At 38.6% G+C, this 19,573-nt stretch overlaps 1 protein-coding gene across 4 annotated transcripts in view; it reads right to left on the bottom strand.

Annotated features, from left to right (window-relative positions):
- Positions 1–665: 665 nt before the first annotated feature.
- The window catches only part of LOC122653232 (FAD synthase-like), a 42,393-nt gene continuing 23,485 nt past the window's right edge, over positions 666–19,573 (bottom strand). For 2 of the 4 annotated variants that reach the window (XM_043847187.1, XM_043847185.1), the window contains 9 exons: positions 14,064–14,160; positions 12,108–12,158; positions 11,926–12,006; positions 10,902–10,973; positions 10,544–10,606; positions 7,340–7,492; positions 1,191–1,248; positions 1,013–1,065; positions 666–919 (listed from right to left, as the gene is read on the bottom strand). In XM_043847187.1, coding sequence (XP_043703122.1) covers positions 836–919; positions 1,013–1,065; positions 1,191–1,248; positions 7,340–7,492; positions 10,544–10,606; positions 10,902–10,973; positions 11,926–12,006; positions 12,108–12,158; positions 14,064–14,160 — 712 coding nt within the window. In that variant the 3' untranslated portion in view covers positions 666–835. The remainder of the gene's footprint in view (positions 920–1,012; positions 1,066–1,190; positions 1,249–7,339; positions 7,493–10,543; positions 10,607–10,901; positions 10,974–11,925; positions 12,007–12,107; positions 12,159–14,063; positions 14,161–19,573) is intronic. The other 2 variants (XM_043847186.1, XM_043847188.1) reach the window with 2 other exon arrangements.

The raw sequence follows: 19,573 nt of genomic DNA, 5'->3' as shown, positions 1-19,573 counted from the left end.
AAACCTAACATGAAAAAAATAAGATGATAATAGATTTATGGGAAAAGGAACGCTAACCAGGCATGCTCTATACACGGCTCCCACACCTAGACAAAGAACCGCCTGGCTCCATGGGCTTTCCACCTTTTTATGGGGGCAAGGCAGTCATTTCTAAGGCAAATACTGTGTCTAGACATTGGAGCCACGACTAGAGTGCAACCGGTTAGCATTCTTAAACCCAAGATTTGTTTATCTATGGTAAGATAAAATGCCTGTGCTTCCATCTTTGACCTTGAGCTGACCATGGTTGAAACTGATAGATCCAATACGAGGCATATTTGGTTCAATGCTCGGGTAGGGTTTCAAAGCATTGGAAGAGATTACCTGGTCCAACCCTTTAGTGCCCTAAACAGGTATCCCATGAGTTCAAATGGACAAGACAACTTAAGTTTGCGAGTCCATAGTGTTCATATGGGGCCAAGTTAGGAATGACTCTTATACCTAATCCAGTTGGTTACCAATATATGATGCAGCTGCTAAAGTCTGACCTTTTCTTCTTTTCCATCTTTTTCCAAGAATTATATGGAGAATCTGGCAAGCCTTTCCCCAGTCTGTTTGTTGTAACAAGTCTAACTATATGAATATTACCATTCTAGATTACAAGGGCACTGCTTCATATTTTTTTATTTCTGCTCTATTCCCCGTCTTCGAGAGCACGAGATCGTCCAGTTCCCCAACCATTGAATCAAGATGTGAAGCCACCTCCTAGCTTCAGAGAAATTGTGGTTCAAGTGAGCAGTGCAGTTGTCAAATACAACCCCTCTGTGTCCAGAGGCAATACTTCAAGCAAGAGTGATCACCCACAGTTTACTTCTGAGAAGTCTCCATGATTAAACTTCTTGCATAAAGCTTCCACTGCCAACTCTATTCTAGCTTGGTCCTATAACAATGTTGAGAAATTTCTATGAGTCTAGCTGATCAGTTCATGATGTAAAATGACTTACCAACTGATTGGACTAGTGAGATTGTATACCTTTCCCACAAAATTAACGATGAGGGGCCCAACTCTGGATTTGCGGAAACACCCTAAATGACGGCCCAAAAAAAGGAGATAGGATAAGAGGACTACAAAATGAAGAAATACTGAAATCCTAATTTGCCTGAAAAAAGTCTGACAGCTTTGGAGAATTTGTTGTCTTGAATATTCTTACCAATGGAGAGATCAGGGAATTCAAGACACAATTTTGATAGAGGTTGAGCAGTTTCTACCTGCATAGTTTAGAGACAAGAATGTGGTGAAAATACATAAAATTTAACATATTACATCTAAAGAAATATTAAACTCCAAGAACACATCTGAAGATATTGTTATCTCCCCCCTTCTTTTTTTTCATAACAATGTTATTTTCTGGATGTGTTAAAAGAGGGAAATCAACAAAGACAGGCATTCTAAATATGTTGCATTGACATTTATGTTACACTAAAATGGTTAACTGGGATCAGCTAGGTTATGCAGCATCATCTGATCTCTAATGGATGCACATATATCACCTTTGATACCTGATCCTGGCTAACTTTTCACTCGTTGGATTAAACAATCCACCATTCATCAGATGGGTAGCACCTTGAATTGTTTATGGAATAATTACTTGGCCCACCCTATATTAAGTAATTCCATTACAAACGTTAATCTTTTTTGGGTGTACATGTAACAACTGTTGCGGATTATTGAAAATTGTCTCTCTCTATCTCTCGCTCTCTAACGGTAAGAACTGCTTGGAAAACTCCAGGCGCGTCTTGGGGTTCCGGTGAGCTTCTCGCTCACTTCGAAGGCCCCCAAAGCTTCATCAGCGGGTCCTTTCTTCAGGTCTGAGAAGCCTAGCCGCTCGGTGGAGAAGAAATATCCTTCTCAGGTAAGTAACCCTCCACCCCCATCCACGATTATCTCTCCACCTCCGCTGGTCAGTAGCATCCCACCCACACCCCCAATATCTCTTTCCCTATCTCTCTCATCTTTGATTTTCCCTACCGCCAATATAGCACCCCAACCCCACCCCTACACCCAACTAACTTACATCCCCTACAGATCTCCCACCAATGATAATCTCTATCCCTATCTTTATCTCTTTCACCCCTAAGTTTCACTCTCTCCCACCCCAGATTTTCTCTACCTTCAATCTTTGATTCCCATTGCTCCAAACCCACGATTACCGCTCCAATTTCCACTCTCACCCCGGATTTACTCTACCTATATCTCTCTTCTCCCAGATTCCTCCCTCAGCCACACGAAGATCGCTCAACAAAACCCCGAACTTCGCTTCTCAAACATTTACACCCCTGCCTCCTACCTCCCTTCTTTTTTGCTGTTACCTCAAAAAAAAAAAAAAAACCCAACACAGTTCTTTTCATCTCCAGCTCCAACCTTCTTCCTAGCACCTAGCCGCAAACCACATCCCGAACTCCAATCCCCCAAATTCCCTCAACCATTCCCAACCCCGTTATCACTGGTTTCTTAGCCTATACCGGTGCAGTATTGTGATCCCCTAAGCCCCTGCTGCCTGACACACACCCCCTTCTCTGCCCTTTAAGCCTGTGACCAGCGGCCATTAAGTCTCTTGGGTACACTTGTTGCGCTCCTGGTTCACTTCATCAGTAAGATTACACAATCATCTTGGCGGCCTCTGGTAAGATTTTACAAACTCAGTTTGGTAAGATTTAACTGCTTGTTGACTTATATGTCCCCTTATTATTACTTGTGTTACTGGTTCAATTATTTGCTTACTGTTTTTAACTGCTGTGTCCCCTTTATTCCCCCCCCCCTCTTTTTTTTTTTTTTTGATAAAGTTTATTTCCCCTTTTATTCCCCCAAGTATTTTGTTACTAGTTTTTTTTTTTTTTGTGCCCTCTATTATTACTCTATTGTTTTCCTGGTATTGGCTACTGATGTTTGTTGTGTCCTTTACCTCCCCCCCGTGATTTCCTTTCCCTGCATATCTCATTATCTTCGTTTTTTGTAGTTTTTGGTATAATTGTTTAATGAGATAGAACCCTTTATATATTCCACTGTCTCATCTATCAAAACAATATCATCAGCGAATAGCATACACCAAGGGACCGCATCTTGAATATGCCTGGTTAAATCATCCATGATGAGTGCAGACAAATAGGGGCTTAGAGCTGATCCTTGGTGTAACCCAATTGTAATTGGGAATTCACTACTTTGTCCCTTTGCAGTTTTGACACTTGTCACCAGCCTGGAGTTATGGAGATCAAACTTGAAGTCAAGAGGTTTTAAGTTAAGTAGAACAAAAATAGAGTATATGATGTGTAACTTCAGTCAAACCCATAGTTGTCACGTCATCACGGCGATCCAAGTCGGTGGAGGGGTGTCATGTCGATATATCAACATGTCGCCAGCGCCATGGCGATCATATCGATCATGTTTTATTTTTTATTTTCTCTATTTTTAATGTCATTTAGTATGCTATAATATATACCATATAACATCAAAAATTAACATGAAAGTGTACTACTAATCTACTATGGTTTAATTCATGAAAGTGTAATATCCATTAGTGTATATGAAATCATGGATTATCAAATAATTGATAGCAATAGTCTTGCTGATAATAAAGTTGAAAAATCATGAGTTGAGATATGATTCATATGAAAGTGACTACAAAAGTAACAAAACAAAAAAACAATTACAAGAACGTAATTTATATTGAGTGAATAAAGCTAATAACAACCCATCTAAATAAAAAAAAAAATTTGTTGATGTGAATATGTGATTGTGTATTAGTCAATAGTGTATTAGTGTTTTCAATTTGATGTTTTTTTTATTTTTTTTATGTTAAGGAAAAAACATTAAAATAAAAAATGGTTAAAAAAATTTATTGTTAAAAAATTAAGTTTTATAATTTGAAACAACCATGTCGCCCGATATGGCCATATGTCGTGGTATGGCGTTCATGGCGGCGCCATGGCGACGACATGGAGGCCATATCGGTCGATATTCTTACATCATCCATATCGGTAGTCGATATGCCCACTTCTCCAACGATATGACGCCATGGTGCCGCCATGGCGTCGATATGGCAACGCCATGACAACTATGGTCAAACCAGGAGAGTTGATGAAGTAGTGAAACTTGAGGAGTGAGAGCTACCCCAAAGTGAATGCTTTAGATACCTAGGGTCAACCATTAACAAAAAAGGGTGATATAGAGGATGATGTTTCCCACAGAATTAAAGTAGGATGGATGAAGTGGAGAGGAGCATCAAGAGTTTTATGTGACAAACGCATGCCTATTAAGCTTAAAGAAAAATTATATAGGACAGTAATAAGACCAGCGATAACATATAGAGCGGAATGTTGGGCAGTTAAGAAGAGTAACATAGATAAGATGAGTGTAGCAGAAATGAGGATGTTGAGGAGGATGTGTGGCAAAACCAAGAGAGATAGAGTAAGGAATGTTTGTATTAGAACCGAATTGGGAGTTGCACCAATCCAAGACAAGTTTCGTGAGAGCCGCTTGAGGTGGTTTGGTCATATCCAAAAGAGACCCATGGATGCACCAATAAGGAAGAGTGACCAGATTCAATTTGAAGGAGCTAAAAAAGGTAGGGGCAGGCTTAAAATGACTATTGGAGAAGTGGTAAGCAAGAATATGCATATGGGAGGGCTCGATCCTAATATGACCGTGGATAAAGTTGTTTGGAGGATAAGGACCCGTGTAGCCGACCCTTCGTAGGGAGATGTTCCTAAGATGTTGCTTTAATTATTGCTTAGACTTTTTCCTTTAGTAATTTTATTTTATTTTGTTTTGTTTTCTTTTATTTTATTTATTTATTTATTTATTATTATTATTTATTATTTTAACCCCTTTTTTTACCTTTTTACTTCCTTTTACTGCTCTTATTTCTATTACTGTCATGGCCTCTTCGAATCCATGTAGCCCATTTAGTTGGGATAAGGTTATGGTTGTTGTTGTTGTTGTATGCAACAACTGTTGCACATTATCAAACATGAGTGGATCTACCTGATAAAGGACCCACACCCATCTCACTCATCAACTTAAAAATAAAAATAAAAGCATTGAAAATGCCTTAAAAATGTGGCCAATGTAACAGAAAATTACAAAAATGATTAACAAAAAAAACTTTCACCCAACAAAAAATTACAAAAATGTCATTAAAGTGAAATGGCATTCTTGTAATTATATGAAACTCAACTCACATTTTAACCATGATTCCAACATGAAATCTTACCCATGAGATGGGATTGGGGTCTTCTTATCACATGGCAACAAAAGATGAGCTCGTGACAAATCAAATGTGACAAATAAGTGACATTTATATTTAAAACAGACCTACTTTCTGCCTTTTTCTCCAACATATGGGTTTTGTGGGGAAAACAAGAGATGCTTTGCTGATGTTGAAAATAAAAAGAAAACGCTGGGGGTGAGAACTTACAAAGAAAATCACTCCAAAATTATAATGCAAAAGGAGAAGTATAACAATAAGAACTCTAATATGGAAGGATTGAAGAGCAAAAATTTAAGGAAACACGTAGTATAAATGAAATAAACGATGAGGATATTAAGATGGTGTGCGGAAAAACTAGGAAGGATAAAGTAAGGAATGAACATATTAGAGCTGACTTGGGAGTTACCCCAATCAATGATAAGCTCTGATAGAGTCGTTTGAGGTGGTATGGTCATGTTCAACGGAGGCCTAAGGACCCCCAGTAAGGAGGAGTGATATGATCCTGATTGAAAGAGCTAAAAGAGCTAGGGGCAGGCCTAAAATGACCATAGGAGAAGTTGTTAGGAAGAACATTAGTATGACCTCGGATAGAGCCTATTGGAGGGCTAGGATTCATGTACTAGAACCCATTTAGTTGAGACTCCCCTGACTTGCTGGGCTGTGCCTCTTTCCTTTTCCTTTTATTTTTATTTCCATCTTTCATTTGTCATTTTCCATTTTGCATTTCTCATCTCTTTTCCCCCCGTTTTGTTTAGACCTCAGTTTTCCCCAACTCTGTTTTGTTTGGATCCTTGTAGCCGACCCCATTAAGTTGGGATAAGGCTGAGTTTGTTGTTGTTGTTGTTGCTATGTCCTAACTAACAATATAGCATTTACACTTTTGAAATGTGATTCTCATTAATATGAATCTATTGAGTTATGTTACTCGATATTATAAGGGTAGTTTTGGTATTTTTCTCCTTTTATTTCCCTATAGCTATCATGGTCGGCTATACAAGGTTATTGATGTAATTTCATTGCTTTTATGAAAGTTATAAATTCAAGGGCTGAATAATCATATCGATAATTCTAGCCATTCCCTCAATACTGTTTTGTTAACAAAATCAAATCTAAGTGGAAGAGATGGTGATTGAAGTATTAAAGTCAAAAACATCATTACCCATTACCAATATAAAGGCATCCATAATAAACATTATGGCAACAAATGACCTTGGCAACTCTACCCATCAACTAAATCCATATATCAGAAACATAACAATAAAGGGGGTAAAAATCATAAATGCAACTTGCAATAACAGATCTCTAGACCCTACAACTAAATATAATGGATCAAAGTATCAAACGGTGGGTATCCATGAGTTAATGCTAACCTTCTTGGACAACAAAATATATCAAGGACCAGCAAAGTAGCAGCAGATCCCACTTTAATATTTAATCCAGTCATAATACTGTCCATGCTACCAATGAACATCAGTATTTGGTTCTTGTTCCAGTTTTAATTCCCATGAAATTCTCACACAGGAACACTCTTACCATGGGAGTGCACTGCCAGTGGCTGGATGAGAACTGCATAGGTCGGTCCCTGTACTTAGTCCAATTCAGCTGTAGAGTGGGGGTTTCCATGGGAGAATGACTATTTCCTCCCTTTCTTAATTCTTACCCAATAAAGGACTCTTTATTTCCCTCTGCAAGAATACATTTTGAGTACCGCCAATATGCTAATTGCCATACCAGTGCCCAAATTATTATTATTATACATTAAGAATGTTAAAGATAATCAAAATCCACAATCCGAAAAGAAAAAGGATAAAAAATGGAAGGTAAGGTAATAATAATAATAAATAAATAAAGCCTGAAAATTAAGGGACATTAAAATTTAAAAAATGAGGCCACTAAAAAAATTCATAAACTGTCAAATCCAATTCATACGGACTCAAAGGCGGAAAAAAGTAGCAAACAGTGAAACCTTAATTAACAAGATTTTTATATTTTCAGCATAATCTGCAGTTAAATCATACCATAAAACGCAAAAAATAAATGAGTCCATGAACAAAAGATTCAGAGCAGGATGCAGTAATAAGAATGATACATACATCAGAAAGAGATGTAGTCAGACTCTTTGTTAGAAATGGTGCCGTCGACACTAGGAGGCCACTAGAGCTGGTCAACTCGATTAAACAGTCCCACTGCTTGTCCAGCTCAATAACATTTGTTGCAGAAAGAATTATCACATTTTGGCATTTGATCTACAAGAAAAGGCCACTGCATGCTTTAGTGCATCATAATGTTGCTTCAAATGGCACTCACAGTGACAATGACATCCACAAGATTGTTGTTGCTATACACATTAATTGATTAGTCAAAGGAAGAAATAACAAATCAAGACCAGTGTCACTGTTTTTTCCATTTGAAATGGAAACCAATTCTATTAAAACACCTGGGCAACCATAAGCTTAAGGTGATTTTCTGGTGCACTGATGAATCCAACATTTGCCTAGACTCTACTGGTTTAGTACATGGAAGATGTATGATACATCAGTGCTGGGAATGTTTTCAGACTAAAGATTTGGGAAGATTGAAATATTTTTTGGGCATGGAAGTGGCTCAGTCAAGGAAAAGAATTTCACTTTCACAGCGGAAGAATGTTATTGATCTTCTTACAGAAACAGGATTGTTAGGCTCTAAACCTCTACATACTCCCATGGATCCTAATTTAAAACTTACAGCTGATGGTGGTGATGTACTTGATGATCCTGAGAAGTATCGGAGGCTTGTTGGGAAACTAAATTATTTGACTGTGACTCGACCTGGCATTGCCTTTCTTGTCAGTGTTGTGAGTCAGTTTTTGTCTGCTCTTCAGACATCTCATTGGGATGCTGTTATGCGTATCTTGCGGTACCTCAAGAAGGCTCCTGGACGTGGTTTACTTTACTCGGATCATGGTCATGGACGGGTTGAGGGTTTTTCATATGTTGATTGGGCTGGATCTCCTATTGACAAAAAGTCAACTACAGGTTATTGCACATTTGTTGGAAGGAATCATGTGTCGTGGAAAAGCAAGAAACAAACAGTTGTGACTTGATCCAGTGTAGAGTCAGAAAATCGAGCCATGGCGCATGTTACATGTGAGCTGATGTGGGTGAAACAGTTGTTGACTGAGCTTGGGTTTACAGATGATTCCCCTATGCAATTGTGGTATGATAATCAAGTTGTTGTCCATATTGCTTCAAATCCTGTGCTTCATGAAAGAAAGAAACACATCAAAGTATATTGTCACTTTGTTCGAGAGAAGCTGCCCAAGGGCTCATTTCTCCTCGTCATGTTCGTACATGGGAACTACTTGCAGATTTGTTTACAGAGTCTTTGGGGAGTGCTAGAGTAGATTATATTTATAACAAGCTGGGCATGATTAACATCTATGCTCCAGCTTGAGGGGGAGTGTTAGAAGAGACTAAGTCTCGGTATTAGTTAGGGGTAGTTTAGGTATTATGCTTTATTTTCTTCTTTTCTTATTTTCCAATTGTGTCCAATATATTGAATGGAGTGGGAGCTCCAATATTAAGTTGATACTGCCAAGGTTACACAAGCATATCGATTCTCATTGTTCTCTCCTTCTCTTCTTCTCTTCTCCTTTTCTCTTCTATTATTCTTTACAAGGTTTAAGTCTGTTTTTGAGTTTTCTATATAAATTTGTAGTGGGGTACAGCATAGTACACAAATTTTGACTAATGAAAAGCTATTGCTGCTCTTCTTCTCCATTGATGAAGAAACCTTGTGTGTGATCAAGGATCCTTGTGTTCGATCAAGGCTGGTTGGTGTTTGATCCTTCCAACCACCTTGCGGCGTGAAGCCCCAGGTGTTTCTCTTATTGCTATCTTCTTCTTCCTACATCTTCCTCTCCATTAAAGATTAAGTACTGTTCTAGTTTTCCGCTAGTATTCTGAATCTGGGCTTCATACACAAGGGTTTTTTTTACATGAATTTCAATTGAGAGAATCTGGCCATTAGATCCTAATCAAATTTTGATCAGTTGTTCTTCAACCTGAAGTAAGCCTTCGATCAAAGTTTGATCCAGATCAGACCTTCCATTTTGGAGTTATATTGAAATTCCTATTCTGCCCTTATCTCTTAAGTTGAGATTCTGTTTTCTGAATATTGACTCTATTTACTGGTTTCACTAATCTGTTATTGCTGAGATTTATTGTATCTTCAGGATTGATTGATCTACATATTCCTCTCGTCTGAATTCTGTTTTTGAGAGGTGAAATTACTGATCTACCCTTCTCCTAGCACAACTAGGACTGCCTCATATTTTCTGATCCAGTCCTTGGATCAACCTAAGAATTTCAGCAAGGATTCTTCTCCTTGTTTATTGAACTCAATTTGAGTTTGGAGAACATCTGAGGCCTTGATCGTGATCTATTTGATTTTCTTCTAAATCTGGATTTTATTCTGTGTTTCAATTCTGTTTTGGTACTGTTTTGAATCATTCAATTACAGTTCTACATTACCTTGGGTCACCTAGCCGGCTAGCTGCCTTGACAACTATGTTTAAGACCTGCTACAGTGTATAACAGTAATCCACTTCATCAAGCATATGATCCAGCACTGCGGAATATCATTGACCAAGTCAAACTTAGATAAGATCCTCTGGAGTAACTAACGTCAGACTTAGAAAATATGACCAAGAAACATAGTTGTCACGGCGTCACGGCGATCCAAGTCGGTGGAGGGGTGTCACGTCGATATATCGACATGTCGCCCGCCATGGCGTTACCATGGCGAGCATGTCGACCATGTTTTATTTTTTATTTTCTCTATTTTTAATGTGTTAATAGATGTATACTCAAGCCATGTTTTATTTTTTCTCTACTGTTTCTCAAGTTTTAAGAAGAAAATTCAGAAATCGAAGAGGGAAAGAAGAAATCGAAAGAAATCGAAGAGGGAAAGAAGACAAGAAGAAGAAATCGAAGAAGAAATCGAAGAGGGAAAGAAGAAATCGAAGACAGGAAGAAGAAATCGAAGAGGGAAAGAGAGACAGGAAGAAGAAATCAAAGAGGGACGCCATGGCGTCGCCATGACAACTATGCCAAGAAATAAGCTTTTTGGTCTCGGTTTGCTTCAACATCAGATAAACTTATGAGGTTAGTTATTTCTTTGTTTTTATCCTTTGAAAATTGGCGGATAGTATAGGTAAGCATTTTTTTCTTAAAGTAACAGATTGAAGCGAAAATACCGCTGTAATGTTATATATTTCTGGAAAGCTTGTCAATATAAACCCACAGCCAGACACTTACCAAAGGCACTGCTAGCTTTTCATGGTGTAGTAATTCAGTGATACCCTCAGGTAATTGGGCCATCTGAAAGGGAAAACGAGTTAAAGATTAAAACCAATTTTAGCATCAATGAACATGCAGAACAAATCACAATACCATAAATGTTACTTAATATCCGAATAAATAGGTTTTTCACTATTATTTTTAACAAAACTAAACCAAAAGATCATGTGTTCAAATGTGTGGTCCCTATCTGCTAAAACAAAGTTCCCATGTGTGGCCCCACTTCATCATAACAGTTCCAAATAAGAACATGTCTTAATAAGACTATGATATTCTTACTGGGCAGATGTGTAGTGCTATCTGGACATTGCGTTACCTCGTTCCGGTCCCCAGTGTATTGGTCACTCGTAAGATGCCTAAGATATTCTTCAAATTCTTCATCAGGAGCCTGCAATGTGAAACAATTGAACCTATGAACTAAAGTTAGTAGAGAATTATCCAACTCCAGGAAACCCAGAAGGATTTAAAAATCAAAACCATTTTAATAAAAGAAGCACAAAAGAAGATTGAAATGAATGCCAAAAGATAATAAAACAATGGAGGGAGTGTGTGTCATGAAACCCAGAAGGATTTAACAATCAAAACCATTTTAATAAATGAAGCACAAAAGAAGATTGAAATGAATGCCAAAAGATACTAAAACAATGGAGGTGTGTCATGAATGCTCGCACAAATGTGAAGACTCCAATGCCATCTCCCAAGAAGAGGGGTATTTATAGAACTCCAACCTTCAATCCTTGCCCAAACAAATGATTGTACCCTGATTAGCTGCCCATATTATGTAAAAAACATGGTGGTTGTCCGAGATATGCTAAACAGACTTGACACACAAGGACTAAGGTCTTCAGTTTCCTCCTTGGCCCATCCACAATTGCTCCCCCAGCATCAGCTCAGCCAACACTCAACAGGCGTCTTATAAACTCTTACACCACTCTAAAGTCCCCCAGTTTAATTGATACGTTGGCAACTTCTTGTTCAGCCCTATAGTCCTCTAAGCCTAAAAAATTAAAAGGGTGCAACCTCAAAAAAGAGGGACCATCGAATACAGGTTGCAGTTTGGAGCAGACTACCAACCAGGTGGCCAAGTTTCTTACGGCTGCAAGCTCACAATGAGTTGCCACTGCAGTGCTGAGTAAGACAGGCAGATACAGTGCCAAATCCACTGTAGGTATGACTGTATGAGAGCCTACAGATCGGTGCCTAAAAGGTACCATCATAGCATGCCCACTGTGACACCTCTGGATTACAAGTCAAAGATTTACCATAGAACGCTAGCATATATAGAGCTATTCAATATAATTTGGCATATGAAAGCATTTTCGTGCAGAAATGCAACGCACCAGACGAACTCCAAAGGCTTTTGCAACTCCTGCTACAGATACATCCGAATGCAAAGGGCCAACACCTCCATACATGAATACCTACAATAACAAGTGCAGGTTTGTCCATAGAAGGAACAAAATTTAGGAAAACAAGACCACATCAATCACTGAGAGCTGTTAAGCTATCTGTAGAATCCTACCACGTCATTGCTGGATTTCCTCTGCTCAACTTCTTCAGCGACAGAATCAATCTGAATTTTGAGAGAAATAAAAGAAACCATCTTATGTTCATGTCACATTTACTTGTGATACAATTCAACAACTGAAAATATAAGATATGGAACAGCTTTGGAAAATCTGAAACCAATGAGGGGAGATTTTTATGTTTGAAATTAAGAGAACAGAAATCACTCCACCTCTTCTGCAATAGGAGATAGACAATTCAGTGGTATAGATTAAGAGGAAACAAAGCATCCCTATGCAAACAGACAAATGAAGATAGATATAACATGAAGGAAATAAATAAAGCAATAGATCAAATGAGTGCTTGATACAAAGATTGTCGTAATTTGAAGGAAATTGAGAACAAGCTGTATCTCATTTTCTTCCACTTCACTTATCTATTTATTCTAAATGTATTTAACCAAACATAGCCTATGACTATGGATTACCTCATCAGAGTAATAAAATGGTACGAGAAATGAAAAAAAAACTAATAATTTATGTTTAGCAAGCCAGTGAATGGCATCAAATGAATACCACAAAGTTTGCACATGGCATTGTACTCATACTATTTTTTAACTTCATTTCTTGGCCTTGCTCCATAATTTCCTCATCATCCATAAGAATGCAAACAATACGAGTGTTGCAATTATCCAGGGAAGTATCATGTTGTATTGTATCAGGCCATATAAGCTGATACATATCAGTATCAGAAGGCCTTGAAACAATGCAGTACCGATACAATACCTAAAAAAAATGAAGCGCCGAGCCACTGATACAATACCTAAAAAAAATGACTGTAGAACCCAATATAGTCGATACATGGTCTATACCCATCGATACACAAGTACACAACCCAATACGTCGATACCCATTGACAAATCTCTTATAAACTGTAGAACATGACCCGTGACTGCTGAACACTTACCGAGAGCTCCAGTAAGGCATTCTAATCGTCTTTTTTTTTTTTTTCAAAATCGACTTGATCCATTGCTACTACCATCAGATTCTAGTACTGTTGATTTTATTCTTCATTTGGGGATTAAATAGCCTGCAATCAAGGCTCGAAACTAGATTTGCACAAGAACATGAATCTCTCAAAACTTTGAATTTTTCACTCAAATCTTGATTTTTAGTGTCATTTGTTTTGCAATGGATCACTAGATTAGTGAACAATGGCCTGAATGATGGCATCAAACTAGGTTTGCTTGCAACATGGTTTTAGGTATCGAGATCGGATTGTCTGTATCGGCCAATCCGTATCGGTATCGGCCCCGATACCTGCCCGATACCGTATCGATGGTATTTAAATAGGGGAGAGAAAATAGTCATAAAAAATAAAAAAATTGATCAGTATCTTGAGGGGAAAAACTGCAAAAGTGTCCAATCCGGCCTGATACCATGCACTAAAACCCTACTTTGCAATGATTTGTGCATCTAAACCCTAAATCTTCCCCAAAACCAAAAATAACATATTTTTTGCATTAGCACATGTAAGAAACCTCATACTTTATATTTTGCATTTATCCTAAGCATTTCCACACGTTTCTTGACCATTTCATATATATCTTTAGTGTATCTTCTGTCTCTCCGATACGATACGTCTCTTAAAATCACCCTTCTGGTATAATACCTAATACCGATACTTTAAACCTTGCAATTATCTAAGCATATCTTTATATAGAAATACAAGATCTCTAAGTCTGACCTATCAAATGTTGGGTCTATCCACATTCCACATGCATAAATGCTACATGTACTGGAGTTCCATTCAATTTACAGTAACCCAAACATACTGGATTAACTCGTCAAAGTAATAAAATGGAATAAGAAATGGAAAAAACAGTAATATATGTTGTGCACACCTCTCATAGTGCCAAACGAACACCACAGTTCTTTTCTAGGTTCATGGGATTGTACATTCAGTAACTTACATCATTCCGAACTACAGCAGTATGTGAGACAGTCCAACCAATAGAACGAAGCTTTCTACACAATGATGATCCTAGTTGATCCTCAACAGTGCCAAACCTGAGCTATGGAAGGGGGTACAAAGGAATGTATTAGAAACTTAAAGTAATTATCAACAGGAAAGCTATAAATGTAACTGCAGTATGTGACAATCAATGACTAAATTCTAATAAAATTGCAGAAATTAATATAATTCAACCTAACAGATCAGAAAGACATTGATTGTGTGCCAGCATCAGGTGAGGGAATTTGTTCAGGTCGGATCCAATCTGCTAATCTTGAGATATGGGGTTCAAACAATATGCATCCATGAAGTAGGAAATGAATAACATGTATACACAGTTTAATGCCAATAAGTTCATAACCTTGATGCATTCAATTTGGTATCCAGAAACAAGAAATAGATAGATCAAAAATTCTATGAAATGCAGGGACTTCAGGATGGAAAATCAATCACAAAAAGGTGCTCACCAATGATTTGTCTCAAAAGAGAAGACGAGAGAATTTCCATTAGTGGAGCTTGTACGCTAGAAGTGGTGTGGTGTGATCAGAGGGTCTGGTTTTTCTTCGCTGTTTGGAGCTTAGTTGTTTTGTCTGGTTGATGTCATGTGGGTTTCTTGTGGCATTCTCCTGGGGAATTCTTTGTTTTTCTTGATTATCTTTCCCTGCTATGGATCATCAGTGAACTACTAACTCCTCTGATTTCCTAATATATTTATTTTCCTTTTGCACATTGTAACCAGGAAGAAAACAAACAACCAGCCACCAAAGCTTGAAGAAGACAAGAAACAAAGAAAGAGGGAGATAAAGAGATGAGAGAATTCTGAACCAGTGATAGATTCAGTGTGTCTATCGCTGGACCTTCCACTTTTACTTGTATTGATAATAAAAGCAGACTTGTACTCTAAGTAGGAATCCTACCTAGAATACAAGACTAATTACAAACAAATAGAGACTAACAAGGAACCTAGACTAAAACTAACCAAACATAGAATGATAGGGACACTCTCCCTTATCGTGACTAATACCAAACATGCCCAGTGTTAGAATAGTGTCTCGGTTGGAGGTCCATGGACCCTATATCATAGGGGATCATGTCGACAACTAGTTAGTAGTTTTAGTTCTTGTTATTTACTCTTTCCTATTGCAATTAGACTTTAGGTTAAGTAGATTTATATTCTGAGGATGTAATAGAGTCCTATTATGGTTATGTATTCTGTTTCAATATAAAGAGATTCAGGCTGAGCGATAGATTCATTCTATCATATCGCACAGTCCCCTTCATTCTCTCAGTCTTCACTCTTCTTCCTCTCATCTCTCTTTCTCTGGTTCTGGTATTCGGTGCTTCTACTTTTGATTCAATTACACTCAGCTTGGAACAATCCTTCCAAAAAAGCCAACTGTTCTACAGATGAAACAAACAGAGTAACAATCAGCTTCTTCATAATAGCACTCCTCACAAAGTGATAGTCAACCTCAATATGTGTGGTCCTTTCGTGAAACACCGGGTTACTGGCAATATATATAACAGCTTGATTGTCACAAAACATCTTCATCAGCTTAGTAATTGGAAAACCCAACTCTTGAAGCAGAGACTTCAACCACTTCAACTCGGCCGCAATATGAGCCATAGCCTATATGGTCCTTTCGTGAAACACCGGATCTAACCCCAGTTATTTGCTACTTGCTTCTCCACATGACAAGTTACTACCAATAAACGTGCAATAACCTGTGGTAGATCTCCTATCACCGTCAAAACCAGCCAATAGGTGCTTTACCCCTGTCTGGTGTAGACTGTGGAGATCGATTAGGAAACCTTGCAGGTCATAACCCCTGCAGTGGTAGTACTTGATCACCTCATCATTAAACATAGGTGTTTTACCCTTGTCTGGCATGGACTGTAGAGTTCGATTAGAAAACCCACTTGGTTTGCTTGCTGGAAAATTGTCTAGTATCTCCGGACTGTGGGTAGGAACGTTGAGTACATGTTTTGAGCATATCTTCAGCCTCAAGGGCTTTCTCAAAACAGCCGTTCAAACTAAGGATGCTGGTCACTCCCATCTTATCACGTACATCATGTCGTAACCCCAATCTGAAACGAGAAATCAGCTGGTTGTCTTCCTCATCTAAGCCCGTACAAGAAATAAGGTCACCAAACATATCCATGTACTCAACCAACAAGGACCCTTGATGAAGAGTGTTAATTTGATCATGAAGCTTTCATCTAAAGGTTTAGAGCATGTACTTGCCCTTCAACTCATCCTTCATTTCCTCCCACGTGGTGGGCTCTCGTCGACAACAAATCAACTTGTCCTCATGGTTACGCCATCATTCCCTTGTTGTCCCCACTAATTTGGTGCGGGCCAACTTTCAGTTTCCATTCTTCCGATAGGTTGAACCAATCGAAATAGTCATCGAGCGCACACAACCAATCATGAAAGTGTTGCGGGTCGTGTTTCCCATTATACTCCTTCAGTTCCAGCTTCACCTTATGCTTATCGTTGAGCTGCCGTAGGTTTAGAACATGATCAAAGTGGGCTGGAACATAATCTTCATAGGGAGCTGTCGTGTGGACAGTCCTTTGTGCTTGTTGTAGGACAGTTCTAGAAGCATGATTGACAGTGGATTGCTGTTATCCCATGGTTTCTGTAGCCATGGATTCTACACGTTGCCCTATGGCAGTCATTATGTCCATCAGTTGTCGGAACATCTCAACAACGGTCAGATTAGTAGTGTCTGCAGCCTGATTCAGGGTGTTGGAACTCCCCTCAGCCATGTCTCTGATACCTAATAATGTAGTGCTATAACCTGTAGGATAGATTAAAGGCTACAAACCCACTCAGGATCACAGTGGACAGAATGTTTTCTGCCTTCTGATTTCCAAACAGTTGACAGAAGATATTTCTGGTGCCACCAACTTGACTAGCCAGACCATTAAATTTCTGCCACTTCAATTTCAAGAATCTAGCCCCAATACAAGAGAATCAAATAACTTAACATCCACCAATAGGATGGGGCTGTAAATCAAGTCGATTAGGTTTTATGCCCAGCTAAATAAGTGCTCCAAAGGTGAGAATAACCCAATGGATCTGTCGAAGACCCATAAAACAGAATTAGAAAATAAAGAATCAACAAAAATAAGCTAAAAGAGAGATTAAATGTAACTGCAGATCAACTGATCTGATGGGCCTCTCAAGTCTTGGTCAAGTGGAGGGATATTAAAGAGGATTGAGACCCCAAAATCAGAGCCCAATCCAAGGGCTGGATAGGCCATAAACTATGACTGAAGTCTGAGTTCAAAATGGTGGACGTGCTGAAGTTGAAGGCTGGAAAAACCTGAAGAGAAATCTGTAACAATGATAAGAGTCAGTATTATTGATGGACAGAACACCAGAAACAAGGGCAGCGGTTCAGACAGATGCATGGCCCTTAAACAGGACCAACAGATCAAGGAAACTCAGGCCTGCAGAACCGAGAGTGTCTGGCAGTGAGAGAAAACTGCAGGAATGGTAATATAGCCGCAATAAAAGGACACCAAAACCAATGAAATAAAGTAGAACTTAAGAAAGACAGTATCAGTTTACCTTGCTGGAGTTGGTTGACTGAATAGAAAGAAAGAGAGAGAGCAAATAAAAGAAAAAGATAAGAAAATGATATGTTCAAATCTCCCACTTGAACTGCAGAGCAGGCCTCCCACCTAACTCCAACCTAGTCTCCCACTAGGAGGTTCTGCATCTCAAAGGTTAAAGCAAAGCTTCTTTTCTTAAACTCAAAAAAGCAATGGGTAATGTCTCCATTTCTTATATTTATAATAAAGTTACAACTAAACTCTCCAAGAGTATGCCATAGAAAGGTTGCTAAATCCAAAAAAAAAATCCCCACCCCCTTTTACAAAATAGAAACCAAATAAAAACGGAAACTCCCTACTTTCTAAAACTGAGAACTGGAAATAGAAACTAAATAACTATTGCTGTTACATGAATTATAAAACGAAAATAGAAAGTAGACAATATCTGGAAAAAAAAATCTCAGCAATCACTCCTCTAAGCCAGCTGTCCAGGTGGAGCCCATGCCATAGCTGTAAAGGATCACCAAATCTTCTAATATCCCTCTCCACGTAAAGGCAGCAACCTACCCCTAAAACTCCTCCATGTTATGGCCAGAATGGGGCCCACAAATCTGGAAAGAATCTTCTTCAGTTCTTTTCCATGCAACTGGGAATGGGGCCCACTAAATCTGAAGAAAATATCTTCCTTTAAGCTCCTGCTCGATGGATATTTGGACAAAAAGCTGGCTGGACCTGTGGGCCTAAAAATATGCATCACATGGGCCTGCCTAGAAGTTAAATAAAGGGTCTGCTACTGCATCACAATCTATATGCTGATGAGGTGCATAAATGAGCCCCTTTCCTGGCCCCCTTTAGATATCATAAGATACGACATGCTGCCTCCCAGTGAACCTTCTTGGATGATTGTTATTACTCCTCCTATAGTGATTGATAACAAATAACCAAAACATAGAATGGATCCAATAGGGGTCCATGATACAAGTGTACATAACTAAACACTCGTACTAAGAGAGAGAGAGAGAGAGAGAGACCAGGGCATAGTCCTCTCTCTTCATATATGTTTGCTGTGGTGGAGGGTGGATCCGTTAAACATCTATTTTGTTTGTTTCTCTTTCACCAAACAGGTCTGATTCTATTTCCTTACGCCCTTTCAGATGTTTTAGGTTTTTCCTGAAGAAATGAAGAAACTCTGAGTATTGGCATGGGGCATCTCTTGAGGGAGGGAGATTCCTACAAAAAAGGTGACTTTCTACCAACATGTTGGTATCTATGGTAAGAGAGGAATGTGAGAGTGTCCAGAGATCAATCTACTAATGAGAAAGGGAATTGATGATGCTATTATAGAGGAGATTCAGTCAATGCACTTAGATGGATAGATAGCTCAATTGAAGAATCATCGAAATTGTAATCCTTCACTCATCACTTCAAGCCAGATCACTGTTGGCTGGCCTCCCCTTCTCCCTTGTGACACCTCCAATTCGCACCATATCACTCCTCAATGATGCATTCATCAGACTTCATTGCACATGGCTCAACCATCTTAATTGACTTTCCGTCGTCTTGCCATCAGTTGGTGCACTACTCTACATAACCTTAGATCCTTTGGTTTCTGATTCCTAATCTTGCCACTCCTCCATCTCAAAATCCTCATCTCAGCTACATCCATTTAATATGAACTTTGAAGATTATATTAAGAGCCACATTATTAATTGAAAATTAATTTCTTAGTACAATAAATTACTTAAGACGCTTCTAAATAGGTAAATTTACATTAGCTGACCAAACTTCATCAAAGTAAATGGAAGCACATTGCGGGTTTAGGCAAGACATTTGCAACAAAAGCTTGAGAAATTTGCTGCATGCAGAAGTTCTCCCTGCCCTTTCTTAACAAGTGAAATTCCAGGA

Source organism: Telopea speciosissima, chromosome 2 (assembly GCF_018873765.1).
Source record: "Telopea speciosissima isolate NSW1024214 ecotype Mountain lineage chromosome 2, Tspe_v1, whole genome shotgun sequence".
In the NCBI taxonomy this organism is placed as follows: domain Eukaryota; kingdom Viridiplantae; phylum Streptophyta; class Magnoliopsida; order Proteales; family Proteaceae; genus Telopea; species Telopea speciosissima.
This window is presented reverse-complemented; position numbering and strand designations above follow the sequence as displayed.